This window comes from Balaenoptera musculus, chromosome 11 (genome assembly GCF_009873245.2).
Source record: "Balaenoptera musculus isolate JJ_BM4_2016_0621 chromosome 11, mBalMus1.pri.v3, whole genome shotgun sequence".
Classification (NCBI taxonomy): Eukaryota; Metazoa; Chordata; class Mammalia; order Artiodactyla; family Balaenopteridae; genus Balaenoptera; species Balaenoptera musculus.
This window is the reverse complement of record NC_045795.1, coordinates 66,449,869-66,473,694: the sequence shown is the minus strand read 5'-3', so window position 1 is coordinate 66,473,694 and position 23,826 is coordinate 66,449,869. Positions and strand designations below refer to the sequence as shown.

Below are 23,826 nucleotides of genomic sequence, written 5' to 3'. Positions count from 1 at the left end.
CTTATAACCTCGTACTACAAAATAAATGCATATCATACTGCCAAAAATGATCACCATTTGTGTTTTACAATTTATGGGTCCACTTACCTTCACATTTTTCAAGAATCTGGACTGTTTCTCCTATTTCTAAGACCAACCCTTGAGGGACAGATCCTCGAAAGCTGCATATCACTAGAAAAACAAGGATAAACATGTCAATTAGCATTTTAAAATACTGGGACAGGGTCAGTGTCAATGAAATTAAGCACTAAATTTTCTTAAGTATATACTCTCCCTTCTAATTCATTTTTCAAATATGTAAGTCTCTTTCAACTTAATCTATATTTTGAAAGGTAATATTAAATGGTTCAGAACACTGAAGTATACTTTGGCAGAATCACTATTACTTAGAGGTGTGTGCATGCATGCATGTATGTGAAAACATTTCTGTAAACAGAGTCTCCCTCTCTCTCCCCCTCAGCATATCTTGTGTTTGCCTGTTCTTTCTGGTCAAGTATGTATCAATTAAGAAAAAATGAACATTAGAAGCTTATTATCTACTATAAACAGACAAATAGATATTTTTAAAAGGATCACCAAATAAATATGATTATGCTTTGAAAAACAGAATCCCCATAATAAAAATAAACAAAAATTAATGAAGTAAAAAGCAAATGTACAACAGAGAAAATCTATACTCATCAAAATCCCACATACTTTTATTTTTAGAAAACTGATAAAATGATTCTAAAATTTACATAATACAAAGAACCAAGAAAAGCCTTGTCAATCTTAAAGGAGGTACACTATCACATACTAAGCCTTATAATCTAAAATTAATTCTTTGAAAATACTAACACTGATAGACACGTAGGCAAGACGGATCAAAAAAAGAGAGAGAGAGAAAAGGTATAAATTATCAGTATCAGCAATAAAAACATTAATGTAATTAATAATTAAATGATGTATAAAAGGACATTAGATAAAACTTTATAACAAAAATTTAGAAAATTTAGAATATATGGATAAGTTTGTAGAAAGATCAACTTTACAAAAACTGACAGAGCAGTTAAAAATCTGAATAGTCCTGTATCTATTAAACAAAAGTGAATCTGTAATTAAAATTTTCCCACAAATGAAATACCAAGTCCTGACTATTCTACCAGCGAATTTGTCCAAACATCTGGAGAAGAAACACCAACCACAAATAAATCCCTCCAGGAAATAGGGAAAAGAGAATTCATTTTTAACTCAGCATGAAAATAAAAGCTGACAAAGACATTATAAGAAAAGAAAGTTACAGGCCAATCTGTCTCATGATCACAGATAGAAAATCTTTTTAAAAAAAAAACAAACAACCCAATCCAAAAATGGGCAGAAGACCTAAACAGACATTTCTCCAAAGAAGATATACAGATTGCCAACAAACACATGAAAGAATGCCCAACGTCATTAATCATTAGAGAAATGCAAATCAAAACTACAAAGCGATATCATCTCACACCGGTCAGAATGGCCATCATCAAAAATCTACAAACAATAAATGCCGGAGAGGGTGTGGAGAAAAGGGAACCCTCCTACACTGTTGGTGGGAATGTAAATTGATACAGCCACTATCGAGAACAGTATGGAGGTTCCTTAAAAAACTAAAAATAGAATTATCATACAACCCAGCAATCCCACTACTGGGCATTTACCCTGAGAAAACCATAATTCAAAAAGAGTCATGTACCACAATGTTCATTGCAGCTCTATTTACAATAGCCAGGACATGGAAGCAACCTAAGTGTCCATCAACAGATGAATGGATAAAGAAGATGTGGCACGTATATACGATGGAATATTACTCAGCCATAAAAAGAAACGAAACTGAGTTATTTGTAGTGAGGTGGATGGACCTAGAGTCTATCGTATAGAGTGAAGTAAGTCAGAAAGAGAAAAACAAATACCGTATGCTAACACATATATGTGGAATCTAAAAAAAAATCGTCATGAAGAACCTAGGGGCAAGACAGGAATAAAGACGCAGACCTACTAGGGAATGGACTTGAGGACACGGGGAGGGGGAAGGGTAAGTTAGGACAAAGTGAGAGAGTGGTAGTGTATATATGGACATATATACACTACCAAATGTAAAATAGATAGCTAGTGGGAAGCAGTCGCATAGCACAGGGAGATCAGCTCGGTGCTTTGTGACCAGCTAGAAGGGTGGGATAGGGAGGGTGGGAGGAAAGGAGACACAAGAGGGAAGAGATACGAGAATATATGTATATGTATAACTGATTCACTTTGTTATAAAGCAGAAACTAACACACCATTGTAAAGCAATTATACCCCAATAAAAATGTTAAAAATAAATTAATTAATTAATTTTAAAAAATAAATAAAAAATAAAAAGCAAACTGGGAATTCCCTGGTGGTACAGTGGTTAGGACTCGGCACTTTCACTGCCATGATTCCCAGGTTCGAGTCCTGTTCGGGGAACTAAGATCCGCAAGCCATGTGGTCATGCATGCATGCATGAAGAATGAATGAATGAATAAATAAATAGCAAATCAAATCCAACTATATATAAAAAGAATAACCATGACCAATTTGGGTTTATTCCAGAGTGCAATTGGTTTAATGTTAAAAAAATCAATAAAGGGGGAAAAATATCACATGATCATATCCATAAATGCAGCAGTGGCATTTGATAAAATTCAATGTCTACTCGTGACTAAAATTCTTAATAATCTAAGAATAGAAGGGAACTTCCTTAATATGATGAAGGTTATGTACAATGTATCTATAGCAAACATCATATATATTAGTGAAATACTCAGCATTTTATCACTAAGGTTAGGAATAAGAAGAGCATGTCCACTACCATTTCTATTCAACATTACACTGATGGGCCACCCTGTGCAAATAAAGCAGAAAAAGAAATAAAAGGTATAATGATTAGAAACAAAGAAATAATAGTATCATTATCTGCAGGCCTGAAAAAATCCCAAAGTACCTAGACATAAACCAACACAGAAAATATGTCAATGTGTAGCAAGGTCACTAGATACAATATGAATTTTTTTAAGTCTATATAGGAACAAACAACTACAAAATGAAATGTTTTAGGAATATACAATTTATAACAGCATCAAAAATGTCAAGTAACTATAAATAAATCTAAGAGACATATGGAAGAACTCTATACAGAAAACTGTATGACATTATAGTAAAAGTCTAATAAATGAAGGCATACATCCTATTCATGAATTCCAAGACTCAACAGTATAAAGATACAGATTTTCCCCAAATTGATCATTAGATTCTATGCAATCTCAACCAAAACCCCAATAGACATTCTGTGGAAATCAATAAACTGATTCTACAATGTGCATAAAAATGCAAAGGATGAAACTGAGGAATATATACTACCTAATATCAGCCTTTCCACTGTTGAAAAAAAAAAAAGCCCAAGCTATAAAATTGTGTGTGTGTGTGTGAATAGCATGAGCCTATTTGTATGTGTACATATATATGTATATATTTAATCTACTGAAGATATCAAATTGCTTACTGGTTACTAAAGACAACACTTGTGTCCCCCCAAATTCCTATGTTGAAACCTAATCCCCAGTATGATGGTATTTGGAAATGGGGCCTGTGGGAGGTGATTAGGTCATGAAAGTGGTTCCTTCATGTGTGGGAAGTAGTACACTTATAAATCAAGACCTCAGAGAGATCCCTCTCGCCCTTTCACCATGTGAGGACACAGAAGTCGGCAGTCTGCAACCCTGACAAGGGCCTTTATCCAAACCTGACCATCCTAGCACCCTGATCTCAGACTTTTCAGCCTCTAGAACTACAAGAAATAAATGTCTGTTATTTAAGCTACCCAGTCTATAATATTTTTTTTATAGCAGTCTGAACTGGACTAAGACACTGGTAATTAGTATGCTCTTATTAAAGTATTTGGCTATATTTCTAAATAGTAGTAGCATTATTCAATCTTCTGCAAATGTTGTAAATTCCCCATGGAAAACAAAATTCTGAACAAACACAAATAACAAAGCAGTTAGACCAACTTCTACCATTTAATGCCATACAGATTTGGAAAATGTTAAGAAACAGCAAATACTCAACAGCATCCTCCTTTAAGTACCAAGTGCGGAAAAATAGTCTTCCCTAGGATTTACTGGGTTGAACCCTTCATCACAGTGGAGAAAAAATCATGTTCCAGCATCTCTCAAATCCTTGCAGGCACCCACATATTAACAATGAGACAGGTGTCCAAGGTCAAAAGTATGCAATCTCTGAGCCATAGCTTATAGTAAAACTACAATGAATTGCATGAGCATTTAGGAATTTAACTTCACCAGATCTTCTATGTAACTCCCTAACAAATTCTTTATCGAAAGCCTTGCTATTATTTCATCTCAAAGCATTCATCACTCCTGTCTTCCTAACCTCTTCACTAATTGACAAGAACATTAAAATTACCAACGGCTTTCCTTGTTTGAAATTGGGTGTTTCATGCCTATTCAGAGGACCTATGTAACTTTCCACTTTAATAACTACCTTCATTCAACACCTGGCTTTCAAGTGATTTTTTAAATTAATGTATAAGTAGAAAAGAAAAAAATTATATTTGCTAGAAAAGCAAGAGGCTCAAAAGAAAGCAGATCTTTCTCCCTATAATCATGGATCTACTTTCAGGCCTATACTCTGTTTGCTGGAATATCACAAGAATAAACCTATTAGTTATAGATCGTTTCACTCTATTCTCCTCTGTGTCTGTCAGGTACATTAGAAGTTACTGTCACTGCGAGCTTCAAGAATTTGAAAAAGAATAGATACATATATATGTATAATTGAATCACTTTGCTGTACACCTGAATCTAACACAACATTGTTAATCAACTATACTCCAATATAAAATAAACATTTTTAAAAAGAAAGAAAATAATCTCCACCTACAAAGAATTTATCATTTCATTGGTGGTGGCAGGGGAATGAGTGTGAGATGAGAGGGAAAAAATGCATGATCCGTATGATGTTGCAAGATTTGTTTGCCCCTGAGATCCACTTTCTACCCTCCTCCACCTCGCTCTATACCCCGGAGAGCCTGCCCTCTCGGGCAGCATCAACAGCCTCCTCCTTGCCCCGTGGCTGGTTGGGTAAATCAGGTGGAGAACACTGCCAGATGCTGGAGAACAGGCGGACAATAAGGTTGGGATGTTTATTCCTGCTGGGCCCTGGGAGTTGGCTGCATCCCTCTGCTGAAGGCCACAGCTCCTGTGAGTTTCTGTAACTGTTCCCTCACTTGCCCCTTCAGTCCTAGTGGTGGAAGCAACCACCGGGGTACTGCACCCTATTCGTTTCCCTAGCTCCTGCCTCACCTTCAGAAGTAGTCCCTTATTAACCCTGTTCAGACTACCCCATTTGACTGTGCAATCTCTTTCATGCCCAGACCCCGACGGATAAATACAAACATAATGATAACAGCAGCTCTTTGCAGCTTCGTAACCTTTTTTACCTTTTGAATCCAAGTTCGCCTGGACTCCTGTAATGGCCTCCTAAGCGATTGCTCACACCCACCGGTGCCCCTTCTCAGCCCATTCTCCAAAAAAAACAAAAAACAAAAACAAAACAAAACAACAACAACTATGCCCTTTACCATTATTCTTTCAGTTTTGTGCCATCTTAATCCCCAAGTAATTAAGAATTCATCAGTGGCAAAATAAGATTGAAGACGTTTGAAAAACATGTTAACAGAGAGAAATACTAATTTTAAAAATTTTACAGACATTTAGCTTGAAATTTTTCATACTGTGTTAAGTAGAAAAAGATTATAAACAATATTTATACAATGATTCTATTTTTTGTGGAATATACAAATAAAAGAGGTTTGCAACTAGGTTATAAGAATATTTTTATCTGCCTCTTGTTCTTGCTTACCTATTTTGTCTACAGTGTATACATACTTCTCTAATATTTCTAACCTTTATATACATACCTATAAACACACAACACACACACACACACACATGCACACACTCATGAGGGAAAGCTTAATTTTGTTAGATCATGAAAGAAGGGTCAAAAGATGCATTCTGAAGCAAATCCACTATACAATCTTTGATTGTTGTACCAGCCCACCCATATAATACTACAAAATCAAATCTCTTCTGATTTCAAAAATAAGTTGTCATGGTAATAGACTCATACTCCAGACTGACTTTGTATCAGTGTGGCTCAGAGAAAAATATCTACCTCTTTCCACTCAATTATTTCCCCCACCAACTCAAACAAAAGATACTACAAGAACTGTACTGCAGGATTGACCCATATTATTCTGCCTCCTTTACTATTACATTAGTTTTCTTCTTTCTAACTGTTTACATAGATATTTCATTTATCATATACTAGTTTCATAAATATAAAGAATGTATTTCTGGAACATTATTCTGTTTCAAGTATAAATCATTCTTGTTCCAACATCCCACTTTTAATTGCCATTACCTAACATGGTAAAGTTAAGTACCTCCCCCCATTACTCTTTTAAGACTAAGCTCCTATGTTTGTTTTTTTCTTTTTTTTTTTTTGGCTGCATTGGGTCTTCACTGCTGTGTGCGGGCTTTCTCTGGTTGTGGCGAGTGGGGACTACTGTTCGTTGTGGTGCATGGGCTTCTCATTGCAGTGGCTTCTCTTGTTGTGGAGCACGGGCTCTTAGGCGTGCAGGTTTCAGTAGTTGTGGCACGCAAGCTCTAGAGCGCAGGCTCAGTAGTTGTGGCGCACAGGCTTAGTTGTTCCACGGCATGTGGGATCCTCCCGGGCCAGGGCTCGAACCCGTGTCCCCTGCAGTGGCAGGTGGACTGCGCCACCACGGAAGCCCACCTATGTTTCTTCTTACAGACAAACTGGAGAAAATGATTATAAAATTCAGTGAAAGGTACTGGTGGCATTTTGATTGGATCACATCAAACCTATAAACTGGTTTGTTCTGAACAAGTAATGGATTTTACTACATGTAAAACTTTTTAGATGTCCATATATAATATCTAAAACTTCTGAAAGAAAAATGGAAAAATGCCAGCAAGAATCAAAATGTTCTACATTCAGTATGGACATAGTTTTTACAATCAAAAAGAAAAACACAGACTTTTTTTGCCCATAAGAAAACTGGGCGAAAGATACAAATAGGCCAAAAAACACATGAAAAAATATTAACCACTGTAACAAAGATTGCTAAAAAGTATCATTTTTATTTTTTTATCAGATTGTCAAAGATTAATACCCAACAGTGCTGATAAAGATGTGCACATACATGACCAGAACACAAATTGTAAGATTTTTTTCTTAAAAAGGTGGTAGAAATGGGTCCATTTTAAGATTTCACATGCTTTGACACAATTCCACTTCTAGAAATCAATACTCGATAACCATCAAGTAAATAAATATATATGCAGCAAGATCTGCAGCATACTGTTTTCTATAATAGCAAAACTGAGCTATAAATTAACAAAAAAAAGCCCTAAAAATGGAAAGTAAAATGAATTAAATAAACCTAGATGTACAGCCAAGTTAGTAGCATAACCAAAAGAGAGGAACTATTCCAAGTAATGTCAAAAGAAAGTAATTGACCAAATATCCCTAATGGAATATATTCTAAGGATAAAAAGAACTTCAAAAAATCTTAATCTGCTTTCACTAATCATACTGCTGATATAGTGATAGTAATGCTATTCTAAGACTGTTGTGCGAGTAATGGGGAATAAGGCAAGTAAGTAATTACTTAGGAATCTGTTTTTAAGGGAGGGAAAATGCAGATGTAAGATTTATGAAGTTAAGTAAAGACAATATAGCCATGCACAGTTCTGACAAGGCCTAGAAACAATGACAAATCTCTAGCACTGAAATTGTGATTTCTAAATATACTCTTTCCCACTAAAAGGAACAGGGCTCCTTGGGAAAATGCCAAGTTTAGGACAGGAAATGCTTAAGATAAGCACAGAATATCCTGTCATACTAAAAACCAAAGAAGCTATCAAAAACTACTATGGTCAGGTCAAAAGGACTTTCAACACCAGGAGAGTCCCACTACTCACTAAAAGAATAGTATACCAGTATATTTAAATCTCTGAGTTAATAATAACAATGGTTCAAAAAAAAGCTTATGGTCACTTTTCAGAGATTGCTAAGGGAATCAACTCACTACTGTGATAATTAGCAAAACAGGAAAAAAAAAACAGAACATATATCATGCTTTTCCTATACAAACTATATACCTTTGAATACCCAAGTAGTTAAGGAAAAGTTTCTCTTTATAAAAAATATCCTAGACAATAAACAAAGAAGTGATGGCAAAGGTAGAATATCACCATTTTGCAACCCCCAATAAATGTATGGGTATAGGAAATGATCATCGATAGCTCTAACATCACAAAAAGAGGAAACAAGAAACTATGTAACTACTAAACAAAGTACATAATGCCATCTATAAAGTAATCATTTATTAAAAAAAAAAAACTCAAACCTTAATATGGGGATGCCTATAGAACTAACTGCCAACTTAAAGGAAATACCAGGAAAAAGGAGCATATTAAATGAATTCACAGAAACATGATTAGCAAGATTCACACTATGAGACAAAAGATTCAGTTTCTTTAACAAAACACTGCAAGGGAAAAAAAGAGATGGAGAACTTAATAAAACAGCCTTCAGCTATATCAATTCCATATACAATAGCACCAAAAATAATAAGATACTTAGGAATAAATTTAACCAAAGAGGTATAAGACTGAAAACTACAAAACACTGCTGAGAGAAATTAAAGATCTAAGTAAGTAGAAAGACATCCCATGTTCATGGATTGGTAGAATTGATACTGTTAAAATGACAATTCTACCCAAGGTAATCTACAGATTCAATGGAATCCCTATCACAATCCCCAAGAAATAGAAAAACACATCCTAAAATTCATATGGAATTTCCAGAGGCCCCAAATACACAAAGCAATCTTAAAAAAGAACAAAGTTGGATGACTCACACTTTCAAGTTTCAAAACTTACTACAAAACTACAATTATCAAAATAGTGTGGTACTGGCATAAGGATATATAGATCAATGGAATATAATTAAAAGCCAGAAATGAATCCTGCCACATGTAGCCAACAGATTTTAAGGCCATTAAATGGGGAAAGAAAAGACTGTTCAGCAAGTACTGCTAGGAAAACTGAATATCCACATGCAAAATAATGAAGTTGAATCCTTACCTTACACTATATACAAAATTAATTCAAAATGGATCAAAGACCTAAATATAAGAGCTAAAATTATAAGACTATCAGAAAAAAAATAGGGTAAATACTCATGACATCTGATTTGGCAATAGTTTCTTGGATAAGAACAACAAAAGAAAATAGATTAATTGAATTTCAACAAAATTAAAAGCTTTTGTGCAGCAAGGGACACTATTAAGAGACTGAAAAGATAGTCTGTAGACCAGCAGAAAATATTTACAAATCAACTCTTAAAAGGCTTTAAATATTAAAAAAATGTATAAAGAAAGTAATAAACAACAAAAATAAAAATAAAAAACCCAATTCAAAAATAGGCAAAGGATTTTAATAGACATTTCACCAAAAAATATATACAAATGAACAACAGCACATGAAAAGAGGCTCAACATCGTTAGTCATTAGGGAAATGCAAATCAAAACCACAATGAGATATCACCTCACACCCACCAGAATTGCTATCATCAAAAAGGCAGAAAAGGGCTTCCCTGGTGGCACAGTGGTTAAGAATCCGCCTGCCAATGTAGGGGACACAGGTTCGAGCCCTAGTCCGGGAAGATCCCACTAAGACTGTGTGCCACAGCTACTGAGCAACAAAGCCTGTGCACCACAGCTACTGAGCCTACACTCTAGAGCCTGTGAGCCACAAATACTGAAGCCCACACGCCTACAGCCCATGCTTCAGAACAAGGGAAGCCACCGCAAGGAGAAGCCTGCGCACCACAACGAAGAGCAGCCCCCACTCGCCGCAACTAGAAGGCCCGCGCGCAGCAACGAAGACCCAATGCAGCCAAAAATAAATAAAATAAATAAATTTTCTTTTAAAAGGCAGAAAATAACAAGTTTTGGCAAAGATGTGGAGAAAGTGGAACCCTAGTGCACTGCTGGAGGACATGTAAAATGATGCAGGTGCTATGGAAAACAACATGGCAATTCCTCAAAAAATTAAAAATTACCATATGATCCAGCAATTTCACTCTGTGCATATTTCCAAAAGAATTGAAAACATTCACACAAAAACTTGTACATGAATATTCATGGCACAATTATTCATAACAGCCAAAAAGTGGAAAGAATTCAAATATCCATCAATTGGTAAAGAGATAAACAAAATGTAGTATACCCATACAATGGGATATTACCAGCCATAAAAAGGAATGAAGTACTGATACATGCTACAACATGGATGAATCTTGAAAACATTATGCCCTGTGAAAGAAGCCAGACACAGAAGGCCACATATTGTATGATTCCATTTACTTGAAATGCCCAGAACAGACAAATCATTAGACAAAAAGTTGACTAGAGGTTGCTGGGGTGACAGAGAGGGAATGGGGAGTGACTGCTAATGGGTATAGGGTTTCTTTTTGGAGTGATGAAAGTGTTCTGGAATTAAGGTAGTGGTGATGAATGCACAACTCTATAAATATACTAAAAATAAGTGAATTGTACACTTTAAAGGGTGAGCTATATGGTATGTGAATTATCTCTCAAATAAGGATATATTTTTTTAAACACAAAAAAAGAAAAAAAAATAGTACACAAACAATGATAAATCAACATCATAAAAGAAAACTAATTGCAGGAAACAAGGAAATTTTATATAAATGACTTTTACCTCAAAAAAGTAAAAATAGCACACACTTTAAGACCTAAGACCAAATATTGTCAATTATCAGAACAAAGCAGATGAAAGCAGATGTCTCTACAGAGGAAATCCTCACAGGAGAACTTTAAAAGCATTAGGACAATTTGAGAATTACAATCAGAATGACTGTTTGTATCATATGAAATAAATAAAAATCCATGAGTCTGTGATCATACTGAAAAAAGAAGAAAAAAAAAGAAAAATGGCAAAACAAGAAGTAGAAACAATCCTGTAAAAGAAAGTAAGTCAGTAACATTAACGGCAGGCTAAAAAAAAAAAAATGTATACACAATGTAGAGAAAAAAGACAAGCTGAAATGTTTTAAGTCGTGGTTCTTAAATGAATCCAAAGATGGGCTTCCAGAAGTCCATAAATATTCTGATATGCCTGGTAAATTTTTATTTTGGCATACGTGAATTTTCCTGCAGACATGATCTGTAACATTCATTATATTCTCAAAACGGAATTTGACGCTTGCCCCCCTCACCCCCAAAAAAAGTACCACTAGATTAAAGATGACAGCTATAAAAGACAATTGATACACAATAAAATTTTTACTTAAAAGGTTTAAAAAGCAAAACCAAGATTTGGTTTCTCAAGTCCATGCTCTGGGACAAAGGTAGGTTTGTTCTGACTTACTGGCCACAGAAAGGTTATGCATCTTCCCAGCAGAGATAATGGCTGAAGATACAGACTCCAAAACCAGAATGCCTGAGTTTGAATCTTGGCCCTACAACTTACTGGTTGTGTGACAATGGACAAGGCACGCACTCAGCCTTCCTGTGTCTCAGTTTCATCTTTAAAAATGGGGATGATAATAGCATATACTTCATAGGATTATGGTGAAGATTACAGTTAGTATACGTTAAGTGCTTAGAATAGTACCTGGTACAAAGTACTATGTAAGTGTTTGAAATTATTATTCCACAATTTACTTCTAAAAAGTATGTACATAACTTATTTATATATACGTAGAAAGAAATATCAAATCATCTATAGCAGTTATCTGAGTTGGGTGAGGGAAGAAGTGGGGATACACTTGGGGAAATGAGTTAAGAGGCTTTGAGTATTACTTCCAGAGTTTTTAAAAGCTATAAGGATTTTTAAAAATTAAGTCCACTGTATTTGCCTATACCATGTATAAGCACACTGCATCTATATAAGCATTCCACCATGTCTCTAAAGTTGTACTCTTTTCAGTGTAACTCTAGTAATACAAAAATATCATAGAATCAACACTAAAGTTTACTTTCCTATATGTGAAATAAAAGAAACCACCATTGCTAAATCTTTTAATACAAACACTAGCCATCAGAACAGAATTCAGAGTTTCCACTTTTAGATGAAAACCAGCTGCTTATAAATTAAGAACTATTGGGTTATCTTTTTGCACTTCAAGAAAAGAGCACTTCAAGTTAGAGATTATCTTTTAAAAACGTGTTTCAAACACACTACAGGCAAAGAGAAATTTTTAAGGGGGTGAATATGCTTTAATGTAAGAGATAAACTAGGTACCCCAACTGAGTCCCAAACGAGTTTCACTCATGAGGTGGGGAGGAGAGCATGTAATGTCTGGTGAGTCAGGAGAAGAATAAAGATTTCAAAGAGGTGGTTTGCAGAATGGCAAATGGGGGAGCTAAGAGTAGAGGCATGAAGGATAGATGGAAGAGGACAGCAAGGGGTCTGTCTCCCATCCTGGCCAAAGAGACAGTGAATTATTAGGGCGAGGTACAGACAGAGGAGTTGAAGCTTTCTCTCCAAGAATTTGAGACCCAGGAGTGCAAGCAGTGCACACAGCAGTTATAGCACTGATTTAGGATATAGGTGTCAAAAATCACAGTTACAAAGACAGTTTTGAGAATTCTTAGTAATTAAAAAAATATATATGACTAGAAGGAAAAAAATTAACACGTAGCGCTAAAGTTTAGTTTCAGAACTTGTTTCTGTCATCTACCTAATTAAAATAAAGAATTTAAAAGAAAATGCAACCCAAGGTATTAGTTCCATTTACTTTATGAGCTAATAAAATGTAAAGGTCATCTCCTCAATGAACAATCTATTTCCAACTTATAATCTCCAAATACCACAGAGAAAAATACTCTCTCATATGTATCAAAGTTAATAAGTCATTTATAAAGCAATAATGCCTATTACAACACAATATTTTGTTATTGAAACAATTTTATATATTAACTCTAATCTGATGTAAGGAAAGATTAGTACAATATATTTATTTTATTTTACTGAAGAGGCAAACAGAAGGCAGTTAACGATTTGTTCACAGTCCTTGTAGGTTTTCCATGTTAGGAACAGTAGTGCCTAGTTCCTCTGAAAATAAATTCTATTATTCGTTTATCTAGTTTTTCTGAATCTAAAATCACTCTTATGCTCCTCCACTTCCATTCCTGAAATTGCTTTTTCCCTTCATCAAAATGTTTCATTGGCCCCCCGCATGGCACAAAGAATAAAAGGCAAATTCCTTCTTCTTACATTCAAGACCCTTAACACTCTCAGCCAAACCTATCCTCCCAATATTCTCCCAATGACACGAGACTTGTTCTATTCAGTTCTCCAAAACAAGTCTCCAGTACATACCTTGCACAAGTCTCCAGTTCACACCTCACTGTTTCCTACTGCCTGGATCTCCTCTCATGCTTCCCCTTCACTGACAAAAATCCAATCCACGCATCAAGACTCAGTTTTTTCACTCTTGGAAATTATTTCCCCCAGGCTCTGAAGTCATCTGGTACATTATACATTTTTTTTTTTAATTTTTAAATTGGACATTAACCATGTAGATTAAGGGAAGCCTTTTTCTTGTTAATTTATTTTTCGCTGTGTTGGGTCTTCGTTGCTGCACGCAGGCTTTCTCTAGTTGCAGAGAGCGGGGGCTACTCTTTGTTGCGGTGCACGGGCTTCTCATTGCGGTGGCTTCTCTCGCTGCGGAGCACGGGCTCTAGGTACACGGGCTTCAGTAGCTGTGGCACACGCGCTTAGTTGCTCTGAGGCATGTGGGATCTTCCTGGACCAGGGCTCGAACCCGTGTCCCCTGCATTGGCAGGCAGATTCTTAACCACTCGCCACCAGGGAAGTCCCTGGCACATTCTACTGCTATCACATGTTTGACATTAACTGTTGCTTTGTGTGCATGTAGTGTATGTGCATCAGGCAGTCTTATCTCCTTACTGTTCTGTGTGCCCAGCATTCCTAATGCTCACTTTTTACAGAAATTTTCCCACTCTATGTGATTTCAGTGGGGCTATCAGTCAGACCCCCTCAACCACAAGTGAGCATGTAAAGCAGACTAGGCCAAATCATTCACTCCCTGAAGTCTTCCCAATAGGAACTAGCTCTTTCCTATTCCATCATGAACTATAAAGATGTAACCCTAGAGCGACCAGGAGCTATGTTCCCCAATAATGAAAACAGTAAATTTTTTAAAGTTAATGACTGCAAAAACGAGTCCAACACATAGGCATATGCCAAAATGTAAAATGGAAACACAGATGTTCTGATGTCTTAAGGCCCTGATCCCAGTCTCCTGAGGCCAGATGCATTCATGCCTTTTTTGGTTATATGAACCAATAAATGCTCCTTTCTGCTTCAGTTTGAGATGTATTTCTATTAATTATAATTGAAAGAATCCTTGTGGAGAACAGTATCGAGGTTCCTCAGAAAACTAAAAATAGAATTACTATATGATCCAGCAATCCCACTCCTGGGCATATATCCAGACAAAACTAGAATTCTAAAAGATACATGCAACCCTATGTTCATAGCAGCCCTATTCACAATAGCCAAGACGTGGAAACAATCTAAATGTCCATAGGCAGATGAATGGATAAAGAAGATATGGTACATAGATACAATGGAATACTACTCAGCCATAAAAAAGAATGAAATAATGCCATTTGCAGCAACATAGATGCAACTGGAGATTATCATACTAAGTGAAGTAAGTCAGAAAGAGGAAAACAAATACCATATGATTTCACTTATATGTGGAATCTAAAATATGACACAAACGAACCTATCTGTGAAACAGAAACAGAATCACAGACATAGAGAACAGACTGGTGGTTGCCAAGGGAGAGGAGAGTGGGGGAGGGATAGAGTGGGAGGTTGGGGTTAGCATATGTAAGCTTTTATATATAGAATGCATAAACAACAAGGTGCTACTGTATAGCACAGAGAACTATATTCAATATCCTATGATAAGCCATAATGGAAAAGAACATTAAAAAAAAAGAATATATATATATATATGTATAACTGAATCACTTAGCAGTACAGCAGTAATTAACACAACATTGTAAATCAAGTATAATTCAATATTAAAAAAAAGAAAGAATACTCAAGAACAGGAGTATGCCAGTTTTCTCCATTAAATCTTCCACATAGTAGGCATCCAATAAATATTTCTAGACTGATTCCTATCTTTTGGTGGTTTCATCCAAGATTCAATCATATAGTAGAAAAAAAGCCTTTTTAGGGAATCAGGATCTGAATTTAAGACCCATATAGCCAAACTGTGTGACTCTGAGCAAGTTACCATATGTCTCTGACCTTGGTGATCCCATCTGAAAAACAAGAACATCGTGTTACATTATGGTCCCTTCTAGATCTAAAGTTCCATAAATAACGCAGACATAGAGAATGGACTTGAGGACACAGGGAAGGGGAAGGGGAAGCTGGGACGAAGTGAGAGAGTAGCACTGACATATATACACTACCAAATGTAAAACAGATAGCTAGTGGGAAGGAGCCGCATAGCACAGGGAGATCAGCTCAGTGCTCTGTATCCACCTAGAGAGGCGGGAGAGGGAGGGTGGGAGGGAGACGCAAGAGGGAGGGGATATGGGGATATATGTATACTTATAGCTGATTCACTCTGTTATACAGCAGAAACTAACACACCATTGTAAAGCAATTATACTCCAATAAAGATGTTAAAAAATAAAGAAGAAAAAAAAAGTTTCATAAATATATAACTCTTAGCTAAAAATTCTTGTCTACTTGCATTGTTTCAACTACTATATTCATAAAATACAACTTCCCAAATCTAATTTTCACAATCATCTAGATTAAAGGTCTTGAAAGTACGTAGACCTGTATCTTCTTCCATCATTGTTCCCCAGAGCCTAGTACACATACCAGATCTTCCATAAACGTCTACTGAATCAATAAAAGAATCCAATGAAGTACCTTAACCTTCCAGTTAGACTTCTATTTTAACTTCATGTTACTACCGTTTTTCATTACCTCAAAAAAACTTCCTCCTCCAATCTTGCCAAGAAACAAAGTTTAACTTTCTTTTCCATCTTGTGGTCCCTGCAACAAACTATAGTTGATACCGTCTTGCCAATCTTTGGAACATGTAATCTCAGTACCATCATTATCTTCCCTCTCCTAATTACAACTGAAAACAACTTCAAATTCTGTATTTTCAGGGCTGAATTGTTTAACAACTTCTATCAATTTATATCTTCATTTAAATATGTTTGAAATGCTTTCACCAATCTCCAACCACTACAATTGCATGAGTTTCTTTATCCCAACGTTGGAGTTTATTTTAACCTACATGCTCTCTATGAAGTGAACAATTAGGGAATATCCAGCTAGAACAACCCTAAGTGAAAGTATATTTAAGAACCACTCTAATGTGCTGACTCAAGGAGATTAGACTGACTTTTAAAAACTTACCCTGTGTGGGGTGTGTGTGCATGTGTGTGTGTAATGTATATATATACATAAATTTGTCTATATATATAAATGGAATATTACTCAGCCATAAAAAAAATGAAACAATGCCATATGCAGCAACATGAATGGACCTGGAGATTATTATACCAAGCCAAATAAGTCAGAAAGAGAAAGATAAATACCATATGATATCACTTATATGTGGAATCTAAAATACAACACAAATGAACCTATCTACGAAACAAAAAACAGACTCACAAATATAGAGAACATACTTGTGGTTGCCAATGGGGAGGGGGGTGGGGGAGGAAAGGATTGGGAGTTGCGGTTAGCAGATGCAAACTATTATATGTAGGATGGATAAACAACAAGGTCCTACTGTATAGCATAGGGAACTATATTCAATATCCTGTAATAAAGCATAATGGAAATGAATGTGAAAAAGAATATATATATATATATGTATAACTGAATCACTTTGCTGTACAGCAGAAATTAACACAACATTGTAAATAAACTATACTTCAATAAAATTTTAAAAAACATCTTGAAGTTCAACTTTCAAATCATTTTCATTTCACTACAGGAGTCTGGGGGGAACCATGAAATAAATATTTCTGGGTGGTGAGATTTGGGCTAAGTAAATTTTTTTCTTTTTATTCATTTCTACCCATTTTTTCCAACAATAACCACATATTAACTTGTGTAATTTTAAATTACTCTTAAATTATATAAACAAGTTTTTACATATACCTTGATCTTAGGTATTAACAAATATGGTAAAAAAAAGAACGACTCGAGGGACTTCCCTGGTGGTCCAGTGGAAAAGAATCAGCCTTACAATGAAGGGGACACGGCTTCAATCCCTGGTCAGGGAAGTAAGATCCCACGTGCCGCAGGGCAACTAAGCCCAGGAGCCACAACTGCTGAGCTCGTGCGCCTCAACTAGAGAGCCTGTGTGCCACTACCTACAGAGCCCATGCACTCTGGAAGCCGTGTGCCACAACTACAGAGCTCACACACCCTGGAGCCTGCACACCACAACTAAAGAAGAGAAAACCCACACGCCACAACTGAAGAGAAGCCCGCATGCCACAACAAAGACCCAGAGTGCTGCAACTAAGACCTGACACTGCCAAAGATAAATAAAATAAATAAATAAATAATAAATAAATCTTTTAAAAAATGAATTGAGATTGGAAAAGATACAGAACTACCAGCAAAATGGGGCACGAATACTGAGAGGAGGTCAAGATGGTGGAGTAGAAGGATGTGCGCTCACTCCTTCTTGCGAGAGCACCAGAATCACAGCTAACTACTGAACAATCATCGACAAGAAAACACTGGAACTCACCAAAAAGGATACCCCACATCCAAAGACAAAGGAGAAGCCACAACGAGATGGTAGGAGGGACGCAATCACAATAAAATCAAATCCCACAACCGCTGGGTAAGTGACTCACAAACTGGAGAACAATTATAACACAGAAATCCACCCACTGGAATGAAGGTTCTGAGCCCCACGTCAGGCTTCCCAACCTGGGGGTCCGGCAACAGGAGGAGGAATTCCCAGAGAATCAGACTTTGAAGGCTAACAGGATTTGATTGCAGGACTTCCACAGGACTGGGGGAATCAGAAACTCCACTCTTAGAGGACACACACAAAGTAGTGTGTGCATCAGGACCCAGCAGGAAGGAGCAGTGACCCCACAGGAGACTGAACACTTACCTGCTAGTGTTGGAGGGTCTCCTGCAGAGGCAGGGGTGGCTGTGGCTCACAGTGGGGACAAGGACACTGGCAGCAGAAGTTCTCGGAACTACTCCTTGGCGTGAGCCCTCCTGGAGTCTGCCATTAGCCCCACCAAAGAGCCCGGTAGCCTCCAGTGCTGGATTGCCTCAGGCCAAATGACCAACAAGGAGGGAACTCAGCCCCACCCATCAGCAGACAAGCAGATTAAAGTTTTGCTGAGCTCTGCCTACCTGAGCAATACCCAGCTCTATCCACCACCAGTCCCTCCCATCAGGAAGCTTGCACAAACCTCTTAGATACCTTCATCCATCAGAGGGCAGACAGGAGAAGCAAGAAGAACTACAATCCGGCAGCCTGTGAAACGAAAACCACATTAACAGTAAGACAAACAAAATGAAAAGGCAGAGGACTATGTACCAGATGAGGAACAAGATAAAACCCCAGAAAAACAACTAAATGAAGTGGAGATAGGCAGACTTCCAGAAAAAGAATTCAGAATAATGATAGTGAAGATGATCCAGGACCTCGGAAAAACAATGGAGGCAAAGATCCAGAAGATGCAAGAAATGTTTAACAAAGACCTAGAAGAATTAAAGAACAGACAGAGATGAACAATACAATAACTGAAATGAAAAATACACTAGAAGAAATCAATAGCAGAATAACTGAGGCAGAAGAACGGGTAAGTGACCTGGAAGAAAGAATGGTGGAATTCACTGCCACGGAACAGAATAAAGAAAAAACAATGAAAAGAAATGAAGATAGCCTAAGAGACCTCTGGAACAACATTAAATGCACCAACATTCACATTATAGGGGTCTCAGACGGAGAAGAGAGAGAGAAAGGACCTGAGAAAATATTTGAAGAGATTATAGTCGAAAACGTCCCTAACATGGGAAAGGAAATAGCCACCCAAGTCCAGGAAGCACAGAGTCCCAGGCAGGATAAACCCAAGGAGAAACATGCCGAGACTCACAGTAATCAAACTGACAAAAATTAAAGGCTAAGAAAATTATTAAAAGCAATAAGGGAAAAACGACAAATAACATACACGGGAACTCGCATAAGGTTAACAGCTGATTTCTCAGCAGAAACTCTACAAGGTAGAAGGGAGTGGCACAATATATTTAAAGTGATGAAAGGGAAGAACCTACAAGCAAGATTACTCTACCGGGCAAGGATCTCACTCAGATTCGACGGAGAAATCGAAAGCTTTACAGAAGAGCAAAAGCTAAGAGAATTCAGCACCGCCAAACCGGCTCTACAACAAATGCTAAAGGAACTTCTCTAAGTGGGAAACACAAGAGAAGAAAAGGACCTACAAAAACAAACCCAAAACGATTTAGAAAATGGTAATAGGAACATACATATCAATAATTACCTTAAATGTGAATGGATTAAATGCTCCAATCAAAAGACACAGGGTTGCTGAACGGATACAAAAACAAGATCCATGTATATGCTGTCTACAAGAGACCCACTTCAGACCTAGGGACACATACAGACTGAAACTGAGGGGATGGAAAAAGATATTGCATGCAAATGGAAATCAAAAGAAAGCTGGAATTTCATATTTCCCCCACTGCATTTTATTTGTACAGCATCATTAAACACTAAGCTCAGTTACGGAGCCATCAGCAACACCCAAGAGATCAGCTCTCTTTAGTAATAAGAATTCCATTTTCCCTCAGCAGTGAAGACATCACAAATTGAAACTCTCAGTACTATATTTCTAAGCCTGCATTTTCACTGATAAATAATTTTCTTATCAATATTAAGAAACAATTTTTCTATGATATCTCAGAAACTGCATGACATCACTAATGTTATTTGTGCTTAGTTTATCAAACGGTGTTCATTTTTATTGCTTTAGGGTTACTCCACACCATTGTTTATTTCTTGACTTATGGTCGTAACCAATCAGGTGTTCAACAGAGTGAAGTTAAATTGAGGGTAATAAAACCACTGGATTAAATATTTGGTTTGCCAGCCTATGGTATTACAGGCATTGCACAAATACTTCTTCAAGAACTATATTTATAAGTAGCCATGGAATTCCTGTTATGGGGTGTTGGCAATCCTACATTTTATGGAGATCAAATGCATGGTTTTCATAGGTGGTTTGTAAGAACTGATTTCACTGTTGGTTAAGCTACATTTACTATTGGGACCCTCAGGAGGAATACCACTCATGTTGCATTCCTGCACTAAAGGCAAGTACTGCAGTGTGGAGAAACGTTCTGGGGAAAAGTTTACAGAAATCGGGAAATAAGAAGGAAAGGTTTATCTGTGTACTATAATTGTATCAGAAACAAAGAGAAAAAAGTTTTAACTGGAAATGTTAGTTTGTACTTACTTATCATGAATATAAGTATATATTTAATGTTGAAAAAAAAAAAAAGAACGAAAAAGGAAGCTGGAGTAGCAGTTCTAATATCAGAGAAAACAGACTTTAGAATAAAGAATGTTACAAGAGACAAGGAAGGACACTACATAATGATCAAGGGATCAATCCAAGAAGATATAACAATTATAAATATATATGCACCCAAACATAGAAGCACCTCAATACATAAGGCAAATGCTAACAGTTATAAAAGAGGAAATCGACAGTAACACAATAATAGTCGGGGACATTAACACCTCACTTACACCAATGGACAAATCATCCAGACAGAAAATTAATAAGGAAACACAAGCTTTAAATGATACAATAGACCAGATAGATTTAATTGGTATTTATAGGCCATTCCATCCGAAAACAGCAGATTACACTTTCTTCTCAAGTGCACACAGAACATTCTCCGGGACAGATCACATCTTGGGTCACAAATCAAGCCTCAGTAAATTTAGAAAACTGAAATCATATCAAGCATCTTTTCCGACCACGACACTATGAGACGAGAAATCAATTACAGTGGAAAAAAACGTAAAAACACAAACACATGGAGGCTAAACAATACGTTACTAAACAACCAAGAGATCACTGAGGAAATCAAAAAATACCTAGAGACAAATGACAATGAAAACAAGACGATCCAAAACCAATGGGATGCAGCAAAAGCAGTTCTCAGAGAGAAGTTTATAGCAATACAATCCAACCTCAAGAAACAAGAAAAATCTCAAATAAACAATCTACCCTTACACCTAAAGGAACTAGAGAAAGAAGAACAAACAAAACCCAAACATAGTAGAAGGAAAGAAATCATAAGATCAAAGCAGAAATAAATGAAATAAAACAAAGAAACAATTTGTTTCAATTTGTTAAAAAAACTGATAAACCTTTAGCCAGACTCATCAAGAAAAAGAGGGAGAGGACTCAAATCAATAAAATCAGAAATGAAAGAGGAGACGTTAACGATGGACACCGCAGAAATACAAAGCATCATAAGAGACTACTACAAGCAACTCTATGCCAATAAAATGGACAACCTGCAAGAAATGGACAAATTCTTAGAAAGGTACAACCTTCCAAGACTGAACCAGGAAGAAATAAAAAAATATGAACAGATCAATCACAAATAATGAAATTGAAACTGTGATTAAAAATCTTCCAACAAACAAAAGTCCAGGACCAGATGGCTTCACAGGCGAATTCTATCAAACATTTAGAGAAGAGCTAACACCCATCCTTCTGAAACTCTTCCAAAAAATCGCAGAGGGAGAAACACTCCCAAACTCATTCTACAAGGCCACCATCACCCCAATACTGAAACCACACAAAGATACTACAAAAAAAGAAAGTTACAGACCAATATCACTGATGAATATAGATGCAAAAATCCTCAACAAAATACTAGCAAATGGAATCCAACAACACATTAAAAGGATCATACACCATGATCAAGTGGGATTTATCCCAGGGATGCAAGGATTCTTCGATATATGCAAATGTGATACACCATATTAAGAAACTGAAGAATAAAAACCATATGATCATCTCAATAGATGCAGAAAAAGCTTTTGACAAAATTCAACACCAATTTATGATAAAAACTCTCCAGGAAGTGGGCATAGAGGGAAACCACCTCAACATAATAAAGGCGATATACAACAAACCTACAGCAAACATCATTCTCAATGGTGAAAAACTGAAAGCATTTCCTCTAAGAGAAGGAACAAGACAAGGATGTCCACTCTCACCACTATTATTCAATATAGTTTTGGAAGTCCTGGCCACAGCAATCAGAGAAGAAAAAGAAGTAAAAGAAATACAAACTGGAAAAGGAGAAATAAAACTGTCACTGTTTACAGATGACATTATACTACACATAGATATTCCTAAAGATGCCATCAGAAAACTACTAGAGCTAATCAATGAATTTGGTAAAGTTGCAGGACACAAAACTAACACACAGAAATCTCTTGCATGCCTATACACTAACAATGAAAGATCAGAAAGAGAAATTAAGGAAACAATCCCATTCATCACTGCAACCAAAAGAATAAATACACCTTGGACTAAACCTACCTAAGGAGGGTAAAGACCTGTACTCAAGAAACTATAAGACACTGATGAAAGAAATCAAAGATGACAAAACAGATGGAGAGATATACCATGTTCTTGGATTGGAAAGAATCAATACTGTGAAAATGACTATACTACCCAAAGCCATCTACAGATTCAATGCAATCCCTATCAAATTACCAATGGCATTTTTTACAGAACTAGAACAAAAAATGTTAAAATTTGTATGGAGACACAAAAGACCCCGAACAGCCCAAAGCAATCTTGAAGGGGAAAAATGGAGCTGGAGGAATCAGACTCCCTGACTTTCAGACTACACCTACAAAGTTACAGTAATCGGGGCTTCCCTGGTGGCGCAGTGGTTGAGAATCTGCCTGCTAATGCAGGGGACGCGGGTTCGCGCCCTGGTCTGGGAAGATCCCACATGCCGCGGAGCAACGAGACCCGTGAGCCACAACTACTGAGCCTGCGCGTCTGGAGCCTGTGCTCCGCAACAAGAGAGGCCACGATAGTGAGAGGCCCACGCACCGCAATGAAGAGTGGCCCCCGCTTGCCGCAACTAGAGAAAGCCCTAGCACAGAAACGAAGACCCAACATAGCCATCAAGCAATCAATCAATCAATAAATTAAAAAAAAAAAAGTTACAGTAATCAAGACAATATGGTACTGGCACAAAAACAGAAACACAGATCAATGGAACAGGATAGAAAGCCCAGAGATAAATCCATGCAACCTATGGTCAACTAATCTATGACAAAGGAAAGCAATGATATACAATGGAGAAAAGACAGTCTTTCAATAAGTGATGCTGGGAAAACTGGACAGCTACATGTAAAAGAATCAAATTCAAACTCTACCTAACACCATACACAAAAATAAACTGAAAATGGATTAAAGAACTAAATGTAAGGCCGGACACTATAAAACTCTTAGAGGAAAACATAGGAAAAACACTCTGACATAAATCAGAGCAAGATTTTTTTTGTCCCACCTCCTA

At 36.7% G+C, this 23,826-nt stretch overlaps 1 protein-coding gene across 4 annotated transcripts in view; it reads right to left on the bottom strand.

The window, feature by feature from the left end:
- DOCK3 (dedicator of cytokinesis 3) overlaps window positions 1–23,826 on the bottom strand; it is a 385,395-nt gene that overhangs the window by 345,337 nt on the left and 16,232 nt on the right. For all 4 annotated transcript variants that reach the window (XM_036869659.1, XM_036869661.1, XM_036869660.1 and 1 more), the window contains exon 2: window positions 88–171. In XM_036869659.1, coding sequence (XP_036725554.1) covers window positions 88–171 — 84 coding nt within the window. The remainder of the gene's footprint in view (window positions 1–87; window positions 172–23,826) is intronic.